We start from the raw sequence: 14934 nt of genomic DNA, 5'->3' as shown, positions 1-14934 counted from the left end.
TGCCAAGCACTTCCTTAAGATCATCAAACTGAGACCACAGAGCAAAGCCTTTTTTTTTTATTTTTTTTTTAGGGGTGTATGTGTTGGCTGCCACCAGTCGTCCTGACCTGATTGATCCTGCTCTTTTGAGACCCGGGCGACTGGACAAATCCCTCTACTGCCCTCCTCCTGATCGGGTCAGCTCGGTGCCTGGCATATATCAGCTAAAGCTGTAACCTACAGCTTAAGCTTAACCTACAGTATCAATTTATTGATTTATATCTGTCTTTCAGGAGGCCAGGCTGGAGATCCTGAAGGCTTTGACTCATTCCGTGCCGCTGGCTTCAGATGTGGACTTGGAGCAGATCGCTGTGGCAACAGAGCTGTTCACTGGAGCTGACCTAAAGGCCCTTCTCTATAACGCTCAGCTAGAGGCCATCCACAGCAGCCTGGGGCCCAACACTCTGCATGTGTGTTACAAAGTCAAACATGCACTCATACAGATAAAACCCTAACCCAAATTGAGTAACTAACCTACATGGATTTTTCAGTGGCTGATGGCCATATCTACAGATCACTGGCCTGTGGTCAACCTATATACTACTGTTTAAAAAATAGTTTAATTTTTTTTTAAAGAAGTCTCTTGATTTTACTAAGGCTGTATTTATTTGATTTAAAAATACAAAAGTAATATTGTGACACAATTGCAATTTACAATAACTGTTTTTATTTGAACATATGTTCTAGTTTTAGTTTTTTCCAGTTTGATTTTTTTCAGTACATTTTCAGCTTGCATGTGAAGCGGACTCTCTGTGTGTTTTATAGGATCTGGGCTCGGGGTCAGACAGTGATGTCAGCCTGTCCTCCCTGATCTTCCTGAACCACAGCAGCGGGTCAGATGACTCAGCTGGGGAGGGGGACGCTGGGCTGGAGCACTCTATGGTTCTGCTCGCCCCCTGTGAACTTCCACCTGAGGACCCACGCCACAACATCTGGCGCCTTTACTTCGGAAGCTCCTTTGAGTCTGAACTGGACAACCAGTCTCTTTCTGAGCTGGTGGGGTGCTAAATTTCCACATTTAATAATGGATTGTTATTTACAATATGTGTAGATCGGTGTTATAATATTTCAGATGTCTACTTAATGTAGCTGATTATATGACTGAACTTTTTGAGCTGCTTATGAGACCGTCACATTCTGCTCCCAGAATTCTCAGTGCCTGTCTGGACCCACTTCAACCGCCCCTGACCTAACGGGGGCGTCAGTGAGGGATCCGAACTCCTGTCATGCCCCAGCTTTTATGTCCTGTCTGCAGGACGGCTTTCAGGAGCTGACACACGAGCACTCAGAACGCCTCAGAGCAGAAGTCAACACAGTTAAGAACAGTTACCGCAGAAATCCGGTCAGTTACCTTTCTTACCCATCATCCATCCGTTTTTCCTATATACCCATTGTTACATCTATCTAGTCTTTTCATCCATCTGCCATTAAAGTATATACAATTTGTATACATCTGTTTTTTCTTCCAGCTGCTGTTATATTCAGTTTCCCCATTGCTATATTCCATCAGTCCATCCATCAACCAGTTTTGCCATTCATTGCTTTGTTCTTTTCATTTTTCCATCCATCCATTCATGTATCCCTCTAGTTTTCTCATCTGTCCATCCATACACCCGTCCAACCTTGGATATATGCGTCCAGTTTTCTCTTCCATTCATCCATGCATTCCTATATCTCTCTAGTTTTCCCATCTATACATGTATTCATCCATCCATCTAGTATAGCACCTGTTCATCCATCTATCCAACCATTATTATATCAATCTAGGTTTTCCATCCATCTGTCCTTCCAACCCCATCCATCTAGTGCTATGTCCTTGTAGTTTTTTTTTTTTTTATCATCCTTCTATTCATCCATTGCTATATGCTTCAAATGTTTCCTCCCATTCATCCGTACATGCCTCCATCTATTTATTGATATACCCATCTAGTTTTCCAAAACATCCCTCAATTGCTAGTATCCCTATTGTTTTTCTGTTCATCCATTTGTCTGTCCACCAGAGGACTGTGTTAGAGTGTGTAGCAGTGTACAGTCACAGTAGATGAGAGATGCTGTTTTTCTGTGTTTATAGGATGAATCATCTCTGGTGCAGACTGGCCCCAGTAAGCCTGGCGCTGTCATATGCCAAACTCACCTCATCTCCGCTATGGCTAACACTCGAGTATCTGTCAGCAGAGAAGACTGGAGGAGATACACTGAACTGTGAGTCGCACGTTTCACATNCCAGTAAGCCTGGCGCTGTCATATGCCAAACTCACCTCATCTCCGCTATGGCTAACACTCGAGCATCTGTCAGCAGAGAAGACTGGAGGAGATACACTGAACTGTGAGTCGCACGTTTCACATACACACACTTTTGTGCTCCGTTCACACAAATCACCTGAAATATAGCGTGACCGCAGCCACACCACTTCATTGCTGAATCACTTGTTTGTGTTGGTTTTCTCCTTCTGTTATGCAGATATGAGTCTTACGGAGCCTCAAAGGAAGGCAAGTCTCAGAGCACTGCTTTGATTAAAGCAGGTCAGCGGGTGACATTGGCTTAATGAGAGCCTCGCATAAATTAATACAGCTCAGGGCATTAAGAAGTTTTTTTCTTTTCTTTTTTTTTTTGGCTGAGATTCTTGTGTGGGTGATACGGTCAACTTAGGTTTGTATCACACATTCTTGTTTTTCTCCTTCTCATGCAAATGCATACTTATGTTTTGATGCTAAGAGGAGGAACGTATCACGATTAAACAAATAATTAAAAGATCGTTTTGAAGTTTTTCGAGTGACATGTTCGTTAAAAATGCTTAGCTGCTGTAGGCGATATTGCTTGGAAGAAAACAGAAAACAAATGTGTATAGATTAAATATGTAATTAACTTTTTAATAAATGACAATTCATCATTCTAAATGATGCCCGTTTCATTCCTCCAGTGCCTCACAAAAACATGACACAGTGTAACTGGAAATGGTGTCTGAAACTAACTACCCATAGCATCATGTTGCCTATCATAGCATCCTCATGAAGTGATGCTTGCCGTAACCCACAGGTGGCAGTATATTCCTACCATCCAGAACCAATTTGGTGTGTTGCAAAGTCATCTATAGATACTTCTCAATCTGTATTCAAAGACCTCTGTGTCCTTCTCTTTGTTAGAGGAGAAGAATCTTCTATTTCATCATCCATAACGGCCTCTGGCTTATTCTTTGGATAACTGACATCTGCAGACCCCCAGGATCTGAGTTCTCCCAAATTGATTTTTCAGTTTTTTCGTAGTCTTCAGTTCCCTTTAGCACATGCCCTGGAGCTACAGCTGCCTCTGCACCTTTGATTGTCATTAACTTTTCCAGCACAATTTTCAGTTTTGCCCTCATGTGAGCTGGATTTCCTTTCTCGCCCATCAACTGAGCTCAATTCAGAGTTGCCGCAAGACACACCGCAGCGTGCACATATACGGCCTGATGCAGCACTTTCTGCAGAGTTAAATATAGCAGCTTTTATTCTGGCCCCTGCTGTTGGTATTGTATGGGCTTGCGCTAAGGACCACGGGAGCACGGAAGACCCATTCAACCAAATCTCAGCCAAAACAGAAAAAAAAAAAACAAGTGACATCATGGGACTAGAATAGAATAGAAGTCACAGCGCCGAAAGAGAGCCGTGGAAAGGAGAGAGGCAAAATTGCTCTCAGCAGGATGCATATGTTCGGTCTGTAAATCCGTCTATTACACTCAGGAAAGCATCAGTGTATAAATCTATATTAATAAGCTCCAAATACAGCATTGACATAAAGGAACCCGTTCAGACGCCTTGTGTACTACGCAAAGAATTAGAAAAGCTATTCCTCAAAAGACTACCTGTTTTTCCTCCGTTTGTTCTTGATTTTTTCTCAAAATGCTTTTTGCAGCAAACTGCCAAAATCTGCCTTTTGTGTCAAGATGGCTGTGGGCCTGTTTTTTTTTTCTCCTCAGCAGTTCCCCGATCTCTGAATTTTAACACGGACTTTAAAACAAAAGCCCAGTACAGGCTGAAGGGAGATCTTGTTCAAAACACGAGTGTTCGTGAAGAGTCATCTCAAGATCTAGATGTCTTAGATGATTTATAAAATAAGGCCCTCTGGGAAACAGACTTACCTGATATTAAACAACAGGTTCATCAATTAATGTGAATTGAAAATATTTTAAATACGGTCTTTTACATGACAGTGAATTGTTTGACGTTCATCTCAAAATTTTGCAGCATTTTGAGAATAGAAAAGCAGTAGTACATTTGCTTTAAGTGTCGACCGAGCTGGTCTGACTGATGAAACAAGAGCCGTTCGTTCACAAATAGCGCTACAGCTCTCAGAGCATGACCGAGTTGTCGGATATCGATATACTTTTAGTATAGTGCATGACTCAATAACGGTTTAGAGGCAATAGTAAAGTCCTTGTGAACAGTATCAGCCCTTGTTCGCTTGTACTGCCGTTGTTCCTTGTTAGTAGTATTTTAACCGTACAGTCTTAACACGGCTCGTCANNNTGTGTGTGTGTGTGTGTGTGTGTGTGTGTGTGTGTAAATCTTACTGTTTCCGTTTATTTGTTTCAAATCAGAACAGGATTTGAGACATTTGAAAGCCACCGAAGACAGTGATATAAGTGAATAGTGATATCCAGAAGCTCATGAAATACAGCAGCTTTTTTGAGGTGGATCAAAAAAAGGTCCATCAAATGTTAATGCATTTTGGTTTTAGGACAACTTTGTCCATGTAGCATTTTTTAAATGCTATCTACAGCATTTCAAATTCTATCTACAGCACTGGTATTCTAGAGACTTATCTTTAATGTTGCATGGCACAGACTTTCAAATAAAGCTGCCAATGAGGGTCTTGTTAATTAAAAGGCAACACAATTTGGTTGTCCACTTTCACAGCTGTTCATCCAAGCCTTCCACTTCTCCCCCTGTCCCGATTAAATCCATGGAAGCAATGCACACATTCACAGAGCAGTCTTCATGTTACCTAAACTTAGACAATACGCAAATGTTTGAACAATGCTGTCTCTCTGAAGCCAACAAAACAAACACATTCTTTTCAGCACTCTCAGAAATGTGGGATTCAAAATAAATTCACGTGGGATAATGTCTGCATAATGTGGGATCATCTTGCTGCATCATTTCTACTCAATGACCTGCAACAGCGAGAGCAAATATATTTGCTGTGCTTTGTCAAGCATGCATCCTCTGTAAGAGAGAGAAGATTATTGTCTATGTTTGAAGGATAAGTACAAAGGTTTTATATGCTCTAGTTTTAATAAGAGATGCCTAAGATGCTAAGGTGTAAGACTGCGATATAACTAAGATTAAAAAAACTGATCAGATTCCTGGACATTCAAAGACAATAAACGCTTGTAACCCCTAAACGCATGTCAACACAAACCTGAAGGTGAACTGTTGAGTTTGAAACGGCCATCAGGTGTTTCAGGAAGCAGTGATGGCAGTGAAGAGGAAGAGTTACACACACCAGCAGACTGCAGATTATTGCCACCCTGGCCCTGTTATTACCACACAGAGCTGTAAAGAGCACTCTGGGACGCCCTGAGTCAGCTCAGAGTCAATCATTTAAGCCAGAAGGCTGCGATGGCCACTGTTTTTTATTTGTGGGAAGCAACCCGCTTTTTTAGCTGTGTAATAGGAGAAAAAAAAAAAAAAAAAGATTATGGAGTTCTTCTGAATACCAGTATTCATAAACAGTATTTTACTCAAATATACAATACATAGTGAAAATAAATGAGAAGTGTAATACTGATACTGGAGAGTCACCTTTCAGCAGAGTCTTCGGGACAAGTGTAAACCTTCAGCCAGGTGTTCTGCAGCAGGTTTGGACACCAAAAGATTATCAGGTAATGAAAAGAAACGAAGCAAAAAACTGATCTGGAATCAATCTTTAATGTAAACAGCAGGATGTTGCGATCTTAAACCTATAACAAACGCGAGGGGTGGAAAAAAAAAAAAAATCATAAAACATAATACCCACAATCTTAACTTAAATTAAGAAATGAAAGTTTAAATGAAATTTGACGGCCCTGAAAATTAAATTCCTTTATAAACATACACAAAATGTATAATACTGACTACTTGGCAGCAATCACGAATATCACAAAAGTTTATACCAGCTTACAAAAACAGAAGCTCAATATTGCTTTGGAATGTTACAGCAGTCTGCCATGAGTCTGGTTGATGTCAAGTGAAGAAAAGAGCTATATCTACACGCCTGCGTTATAATCAGACAATGGTAACAATGTATGCGCAAAGCAGGTATGGTTTAAGACAAAAGAGGCAGCCTCTTGCATGAAGCTGCCTATTTAATTTAACAGTCTACAGTAGAAGAGGCATGAATGGGATACTTGGAGAAATCATTAAGAATAAACTTGGACTCCGCTAGCAATATAGCTGCCGCTTGTTGGAGTGAGAAACATACTACAGTGAGTGCTACATGCCACGATCCCCTACACTTCTTGCACACTCTACATCCCACTCCGAACAGCCAGAAATTATGATGGGGCAAAAATTCTTGACACATAACCATTTTTAAGCCAGAGCAGGTGGGCTGTTTAAGGAATGTAACCATTCAAAGAGATGTCAGGAAATGACTGCGACAGGACTAGAGTGGTTTAGGACCTGAGGACCAGTTTGTGGTAGTGGTTCTTCAACCACACCAGATGGTTCATAGGCCGTGCAAGCCAAGTCCATTAAAATCTGCAAATCCATTGTGATGAGGCGCACTAGAGAGCCAAGTTTTAGCAGGAAAGAGATGTCCGTTTTTCTTTTTCTGAAACTTTTTGTAAAAGTCCTTCNTTCCAGTATGCATTTGGGAAAAATCTGACTGTCCAGTGAAAGGAGATTAGTTGCAGTCATAAACAAAGTCATAATTGCTTGGCTCTTTGGGGATAGGGGGAGGAACGTCAGGGATTTGGATGTTCTCCAGGTCCAGGAGGCGGAGCTTCATCTCCATGCTGAGAAGAGTGTCCATGTCTGAGCGAGTGAACTCACTGGTCATCTCCTTCCCCAGCAGTGCATTCAGCCCATCTGTCCACACGCAGTACTGAAAATTGGCCAGAAAACATGACATTAAAACAAAGCCCCGAATCACGCCAAAGAGGGACAACGGCTACAGCTTTGAAGCTCGCGGTCGGCATTTGCTCACCTCGTGCTTGTCAGGGGCAATGAAGTTTAGATACTCGTCAGATTCGTAGAGGACAGAGAAAGCCAGCTCCAGCACCTCCTAAAGAAAGAAAGAGAATCGACACTGTCTGTCAATTGCTAATGGGGCTGCTGTGTTTGTGTGCCTCCTATTGCGTGACTTTTGCAGATCTTCTTCGAACATATTACAACAGCAGATGGTCCAATATGGTGTGTGTGTGTGTGTGTGTGTGTGTGTGTGTGTGTGTGTGTGTGTGTGTGTGTGTGTATATGGGCCTCTCCTGCCGGGCACNGTGTGTGTGTGTGTGTGTGTGTGTGTGTGTGTGTGTGTATATATTGGCCTCTCCTGCCAGGCACCAAGACACAGCAGTAGGATGATCAGCACAAGAAGTGCACCAGTGCTTGAAGTAACAAAATACTTCAATATCATTGACAAGAACATAAGAAATGTATGGGGTAGCTGTCAGGCAAAGTATCCAGTGCAATTGTGTCTGGTAATAACTCTTTCAAAATGATGGACATGCAAGAAAAAAAGTTTATTTTAATAGTCCATTTAACACATTCAACTAACTATAAGTAACTTTGTAACTATAAGTCAACTACATGTCAATTAATTCTGATTTACTTTCTGATGGTATGTTGTGGACCCATCAAATGAAGTGTAAGAAGATATTAAGCAAACAATTCATTAATACTCTAATGACTGCTAGTTGACATGTAGTTGCAAAGTTACTTACAGTTAGTAGAATCCCTAAAGTGGACTAACAAAATAAAGTGTAACCAAAGTCACCAATTTAAGGAAGAAGAGGTTCAACTGGCTAACAAACTAATCCTTTGTCTGGCACATCTTAACACTTTTCAAACCCCATGACCTGTCTACAAACCCGTTTAATTATGGTAAATAAGATAATAAAGCACAGAAAATGGTGTATTTTGTGGCAAACACTGCACCAGTAATGCTAGTAATGGTAAACTGTTTCTCAGCCGTTACAGAATCTGCCCTCACATCATCTCTAATTGTCTTATTTGGGTCAACTAACCTAAAAAAACAGGATGAAATTGGATCATCCAAATAGCTTAAAGGATCATTGGAGGAGAGCTACATCACATCCAAAATGAGAGCAGACAAACATTTATGACCCCTCAAATTCTCCCCATAGCAATTCCACGCAGAGATTAAATTACAGAAAAACCCAGGCAATAGAAACAGAACAGTCTCTTCTTCAGCATTTGATAAAGTCAAATTCCTATTAAGATAAATTTTACTTTAAAAATTATAATGTGCATCTTTTCTTTGAGTCAGTGTCATCACGACTAGCGGGATCCAATGACCTTTTGGCTATTGCCAGAAGGTTCCAGTTTTACTTGATATCCTATCCTCAAGCTTAATCAGTTTCGTCAACAGGGAGTCATTTTTACAGTTGTGGCATGAATTTGACATTGCCAGCTTTGTTCTGTGGGAAGAAGAAAGGGTGACTTTGAAACTGAAGTGAACTGATGTATCATTACTCACAGAGCTACAAGGCATAACTAATGCATCCTTTGTCACCAAGCCACACGCCAGTGCATCAAAGGAAAATTTGATCTTTTGATATTCAAGATCATTTTTTGCTCTCTGTCATCAAGCAAACACAAAAGGACTCACCTTGTTCTGCTTCAGAGCTCCCTTTTCCTTCATGTGTGGACAGTCTTTACCAGTGACAACAGCTTTGATATCAGCTACAGGAACTGTCACAGGAAGCAAAAAAAAAAAATTAATAAGACAGGATGTTGCTGGCTCAGAGAGTGGTCAGAGCTCAGACTGTACTCACGTTTGTCCTGTAGGGAATCATGTGGTACCTCTCCCTGGGGGCTCTCCTCCAGATCCCCATAGTGGAGAACTTTATGATTGGGCGACAGTCGACAGTACCAGAACTTGTCTGTAAAGAAGCATAACAGTGGGTCATTCTTTCATTCTAGTACAATACTTAATATTCTTTGGCTTTTTCTTGCAGACTGGGCAAAGCCGTGACTGGCAAATTGTCCCCCAATCCCTTCCTGACACTTCCTGCGCCACGCCGAAAGTAGACGATGCCAGGACTGCTCACACATAGCCTAGAAGGCCACGGCTGGCACCCGACCCTGGTGCCTGAATCCAAATCCTAATTACTGGGAATAGCAGTTTGGCAGAATAAAAAACGTTGTGGGATGAAAGAGTGTCCTGCAGGGTGGCACTTCACAGGCTGCATATACACACCACCAAAGAGTTGAGGAGTGTGCAGTAAACAGCTTGTTCACTGCACACTTTCTATACCTTCAGCTTATTAACAAACCTGTTTATCCACCAATACAAATGTGCGACGAACCACCAGCAGATACAGCAGCCAAAAGCCATCTGTGAGCCCATTCTGAGATGTCAAAACAGATATGTGCAGAATAGTTTAATACGCATGCAGTGCTATGTGCATGATTAAAAAAAGTGCTTCCTTCGTAGATGGCTTTGCTGACTTTCTATTCTAATTGATGATATACGCAAGTCAAGAGACAGACGGGACGCTGCAGCTGAGGAAATAATCATTTTTATTCAAGAGATGACTGATGAGCACTATTGCTCTTTCATGCATTCACTTAAAACTGAATCTAGGACCAAGAACTTTAAATCTCAATAACCTCAAGAAGATAAAAACAAGGATAAAAACTGTTCTATTATTCTATAACTATCTCTAAATCTAAAGCTGTAATTCTGAACACCCTCATTAGTTAGTTTAGGTGTTTTGAACCAGGGTTGAAGCTAAATTCTGAATTAGGTTGTCTCCCAGAAGCTGGATTGTTTGCTGTCTAAAAAAAAGAGAACAAAAGTCTAAAAAGTTATAAAGAATTAACGGCAAAGGAGGATTAAATTTGAACATTATTCGGAAAGCTGAGCCTCAGGCAACGTCTGCAATACTTAAGATTCAAGGTAGGAACTGGACCGCTCAATTTGTACACCATGAGGAGAAAGCTCTGCTATGGGGGAACAATAGGGAATACAAATGTCAATGTAGCACCTGTCACAGTGAACAGCCACAGGTGCGCTTCTTTCAGTCGCCAGAGAGCAGTCCTTAAAAGCTTGCTGAAAAGGTTAGTTGTGCACGGACAAAAGAAATCTTCTAACATTGGGTTATCTTGGGATTATTTGTGGTGGCTTCATGTGGTTGAGGCTTTTTGCAGGGAACCTCATTGTAAAGATCATATTAGGGAGCAGAACATACCTGGATGTCTCGGAGAAAGCTACTAAAATGTGATTTGACTGACTGACAAGACTTGACTGACAAGTAAATGACTATCACAATGGTTATTATTAGGGTCGGGTATTGTATGAATTGTATCAATTCTGATTCCGATTCTAACTATTGATTCTGGTTCTTATCGATTTCTAGTTTCTATAAGTGCCTCTATTATGGTTAGGAATGGTTCATATTTTGCTTTTGGAAGTCAGGTTGACATGCATGTAAGGTCAAAAACACTTTTCTTATAATAGGCATTTATTTTGACCTAATTTATTCAATGACTCCCAAAAGATTCATTCAACGATTAATTTTACCAACCCCCTCCAGTGATTGGTTGATTTGATTTAAAGCAGAGCTTTTAACACTTCAAAAGTGGCACCTAGTGGCAAAGAATAAATTAGTATTTTCATTTAGAACCAACTCGAAAATATCAAAAAGTGGGTGGGATATACGCCAACATTAAACAGTTTGGGTTTGGGTTTTAAAAATGACTTGTATAAGTGATTCAGAGCTGACTCTTTCTTTTGAGAGAAAATAGTATGCACAGTGCACTTTCAGATTGAAAATTTTAAAGAAGTTTTTACTCACTTAAGGCTTGTTACACACTGCATGAAAGTTCATTTGCAAAAATCCATAATAGGGGGACTTGAATAAAAAAAAATTAAGTCAAGCATTTAGATATCAAACATTCTGTGTCTTATTTTTGTTCATGCAGCTAAATGTTTTACAAAACAAGAAGACTACATAAAAACTGGATTTAAGTGCAAAATAAAGCTGCACAATTCTGGCTAAATTTGACTTTTTATTGGAGGTTGTAGTTTTCTCATAAAAACCATTAGACAATTAAACAAAACCTCATGAAATTTAGGACTAGAATGATTCAATGATTCACTCAAGATTTCCGTCTTTCATTACTGGATGAATCTGTGTGTTTTTGAAATTAATTATTCAAAGACAAATTAATTTTTAACAGCTCCTTTTTACCAATTAAAAAATAAAATAAAAAGATGCACACATCGATATGTGAAACTGAAATGTTAATGTTATGGCCTTAATTATCAGATTCTGGAGCTGTTTTTGATTCCCAACTGTATTTTCTATAACAATTAATGAAATACAGAACATGTATTTTTGCTTCGATAAAGCTGATATACAGCATACTGCAGAATATCACAAACGTCGATATGGGCAAAGGTAAATATCAAATGCCACAGTCACTGAACTATTGGAAGGCACTCCTTCTTACTGGAGATACAGGACAAGATATAGGTTCTATATTTTTAATTGATAGTTTAATGAGGTTCCCCGCTGAAATTACCAACCGCATAAAGCCATAATAATTATCAAATCCTACATTCTAAACAATGTGGAATTTGGAAATTCTAACCTCCAACTTCAAAATAACCACCATTAAGATACCAGAGGTTTGGAAGCAGAAAATTTCAACATCTGAACATTTCCAACCCTGATCCTGCCTGTACTCTTGATATTCACAGCTTCATTTTGCTGAACAAAGTTGAACTCTGCTTAGTCTTTTTGCACTGAGGCAACATGAGTCACAGAAATTATTTAAATTATGAGGGTGCCATGCAAGTCATATTTAGTGCCACCAGCTTTTGAAAGATAATAGAATAGTTGATTGAGCAAAACATTTTTATTCACACCAATGAGGTTCATAATAAAAGAGTAAAAAAAATAAAAATCACAAATTAATAAAACAAAAAAAAAAAAGAGAAAAAGCAAGAATGCAAAATTCAGTGAGAAAGTGGGGACCCTAAGAGAGAGAAAAGAAGAAAGCGAGAGGTAGGCAGACGGATAGCAAATGACCGACAAGGTGTCTAGTCTCAGAATCATCTAATCCTGTAGAAGTGTGAAGAGTGTTAAATTATCCAGGCTAACTGATAAAGCCTCCCTCTGAGCTCAGCAGACAGCCCTTCTCTTCAGCAAGCCTGCGTAAAAAGCGATATTACATTTGACGATCTTTCAACTCTCCAATCTGCGGCGTAAGCTTTATAACTCCCACCCTCAGCGCTTGTTTGAAATTGGCTCCATACTTCCGCTCTCTCAGCAACAGACAAGGCTATTTTTCACACTTGCTAAATCATGCTGTCGGTTTAATAATAGCACTCATAAAAATATTCATACCACATATAAATTTCAGAGTGTGTTTAAGTAAGATAGCTGGATAAAAGCTATCATATGAGACATTTTATTATTATTGTTACTATACTAAGAGATAACTGAAATGCAAGTGAAATTTTGTAAGTAGCACAATAATAATAATAATAATAATAATAATAATAAAGTTTCCAAAAGATGGTTACACAGCAATGATATAGAAGAACCAGTTGAACCAGTGAACAAATGAAATGAAATAAAATGTTTCAAAGAATATTTGAATAATCAAAGGAACCTTTTTCCACTGTAAAGAACCTTTTGTGGAATTAAAAGGTTCCATGGATGGTAAAAGTTCTCTGTGGAAGCATTGATGCCAATAAAGAAACTCTATTTTTATGAGTGCCATAGTAGAGGTCACCAATAAAAGCCACAACTGAATAACCCCATTAAGTGAATCGGTTCGCAAATTTAAGATTTAAATACAAGAAAGCTATTCTAGGCTCCAGTTAACTAAATACTCACACAGAGCAGACACATTTAAAACAGGTCAGCTGAGAGTGCATCCATTTTGAGGAGGAAAATGCTTTTACTGTGTACTAACCAGACAAAATTTCACCTACAAGTAAATTTTAAGAGCAAACTGAAGGTGACAATGCTGTTACACCACAGAAACATGTTCAGAACAACAAGCAAAAATTTATATTGTTTGCATGCTTGTAATTTTCATTCATTCCTATGCTGGTTCACAAACAACATCCTTTTTATGATCCTCCCTAGGGATCCTTGAGAGATTTGTTATGCAATATTCTACGTTTTTCAACCACCACAAAAAACCTCTCTCAGCCTTCACAAAGTATAATGGTATGCAGGTGAGGGATTGTATTTCAATGAATCTTTGGTGTGTCCGCGGCTATTGACGAGCAATAGACTAAATGTAGTGTTGTTCATAGCTGCTGGATTAACAAGAAAGAGGCAGCTTTGAATCTTTGGTGCCAAAAGTATATATATAAAAAAAAAGAATATAATATAGAAGAAAATAACTTGCTAATCCTTATGTTCAAGTGAGTATGTTTCTTACCCTGTCTCCTTCGGCTGCTGATCTTCCTGAAACAGGTGCCCTCACACAAACGATTGAGGCGTTGCTGTTTGATCAACTCCATGATCTCTGGCTGGATTTTCTCCCTAAGCTCCCTGAAGAAACATCAGAGGATCACACAAAGGTGGTAGAAAGTACCTCACTTTACTGGCAGTTTACACAAAGCAAGACCCAAAAACATAATTCATAAAATCACATACAAGCTTGGTTTTTCGACATTTCTTTGCACTACAAGTCAGACTCCCTTTTATCTTGTTGTTTGCTAAAGCAATTGCCAAATTTATTCTTATGCTTCAGATCTAAAACTGAATTTTGGGATATTAACGTTTACTGTAAAGGCATCTCTAATGTTGTTTAGTTAAGTAATTCTTGAGAAAATGTTTGTCATTTGGAAAACCCTGCATATACTGTCAAAAACAGAGTTTTTGGCAAACTGAAATTCCTGTTACGGTGAATAGGCAGAACAATAGACAGAACAAGAAATCATGAGTGATATGTTCACAAACTCTGGAAGTTCAACACGGACATCTTCCATTCGACTGTTATATAACATGCGGATGTTACAGAATGTTCTGTGAGATTGTACATTCCAGCTCAAATGATGCTACTGTAATGCAATGGGTAATTTATTTAATGGAGTCTCCTCTTAGTTTAATGAGTTATGAACTAATGTTATCTTCATTGCCATTATTGCCATTGCAATTTCAGTGGAAATTGCATTTAAAGGCTTGTTTTCAATTATGAGTGGGACACAGGTGCAGTACACATGGTCCAAAACGGAGCGACTCTGATTGTGGGAAACGAGTGCTTCAAATGATTGAAGAGTTTCCAGTGACTCACAGGATGGGCCGGGATTGGAAATCCTCCTGGTTCATCCTTTCGGATTGGCGCAATTTGAGGATCTCAGTGTAGCTCAGATTTTGCAGACGACTCTTAAACTGATCCAGAGAGTTAGGCTTGATCGTGAGAGCACGAGTGATCTGTTCCTTCACCACCTGCATCACCTGTAACACACACACACACACACACAGAGTTCTTCAGACCTTTGAATGAAATAGTTCGACATTATGACAGCACAAGGTGAGCATAACTGACATAAAAGCACATACTTTTCTTTTAAACATGATTTGAAAAACCTTACACTTAGTCTAGTAGACATTTTAAGTGGTAATGTATTCATAAAGAAAAGTTTTCTGAATAAATTAGGAAAAACTGGAAAAGGCTTGACAAGGAAAAGAGTGAATGTTGTTCTTGTGACCGAAAAGAAAA

The 14934-nt window shown here is 39.4% G+C and overlaps 3 protein-coding genes across 7 annotated transcripts in view; 2 read left to right on the top strand and 1 right to left on the bottom strand.

Moving 5' to 3' along the window:
- Nucleotides 1-2944, top strand: part of LOC122323857 (peroxisome biogenesis factor 1-like) — a 3172-nt gene extending 228 nt beyond the window's left edge. Inside the window, exons 2-7 of the mRNA XM_043217966.1 lie at nt 73-176; nt 273-449; nt 805-1035; nt 1187-1381; nt 2111-2241; nt 2501-2944. Of these exons, the coding sequence (XP_043073901.1) occupies nt 73-176; nt 273-449; nt 805-1035; nt 1187-1381; nt 2111-2241; nt 2501-2585 (923 nt within the window). The 3' untranslated portion in view covers nt 2586-2944. The remainder of the gene's footprint in view (nt 1-72; nt 177-272; nt 450-804; nt 1036-1186; nt 1382-2110; nt 2242-2500) is intronic.
- The window catches only part of LOC122323377 (hippocalcin-like protein 1), a 313600-nt gene that overhangs the window by 210921 nt on the left and 87745 nt on the right, over nt 1-14934 (top strand). The window lies entirely within an intron of this gene.
- Nucleotides 5931-14934, bottom strand: part of LOC122323371 (engulfment and cell motility protein 1) — a 47109-nt gene continuing 38105 nt past the window's right edge. For all 5 annotated transcript variants that reach the window (XM_043217168.1, XM_043217171.1, XM_043217169.1 and 2 more), the window contains 6 exons: nt 14506-14669; nt 13648-13760; nt 9015-9122; nt 8849-8931; nt 7208-7285; nt 5931-7105 (listed from right to left, as the gene is read on the bottom strand). In XM_043217168.1, the coding sequence (XP_043073103.1) occupies nt 6905-7105; nt 7208-7285; nt 8849-8931; nt 9015-9122; nt 13648-13760; nt 14506-14669 (747 nt within the window). In that variant the 3' untranslated portion in view covers nt 5931-6904. The remainder of the gene's footprint in view (nt 7106-7207; nt 7286-8848; nt 8932-9014; nt 9123-13647; nt 13761-14505; nt 14670-14934) is intronic.

Source organism: Puntigrus tetrazona, chromosome 19, assembly GCF_018831695.1.
Source record: "Puntigrus tetrazona isolate hp1 chromosome 19, ASM1883169v1, whole genome shotgun sequence".
In the NCBI taxonomy this organism is placed as follows: Eukaryota; Metazoa; Chordata; class Actinopteri; order Cypriniformes; family Cyprinidae; genus Puntigrus; species Puntigrus tetrazona.
The sequence above is the reverse complement of the archived record's forward strand: the minus strand, read 5'-3'. Positions and strand labels throughout refer to the sequence as shown.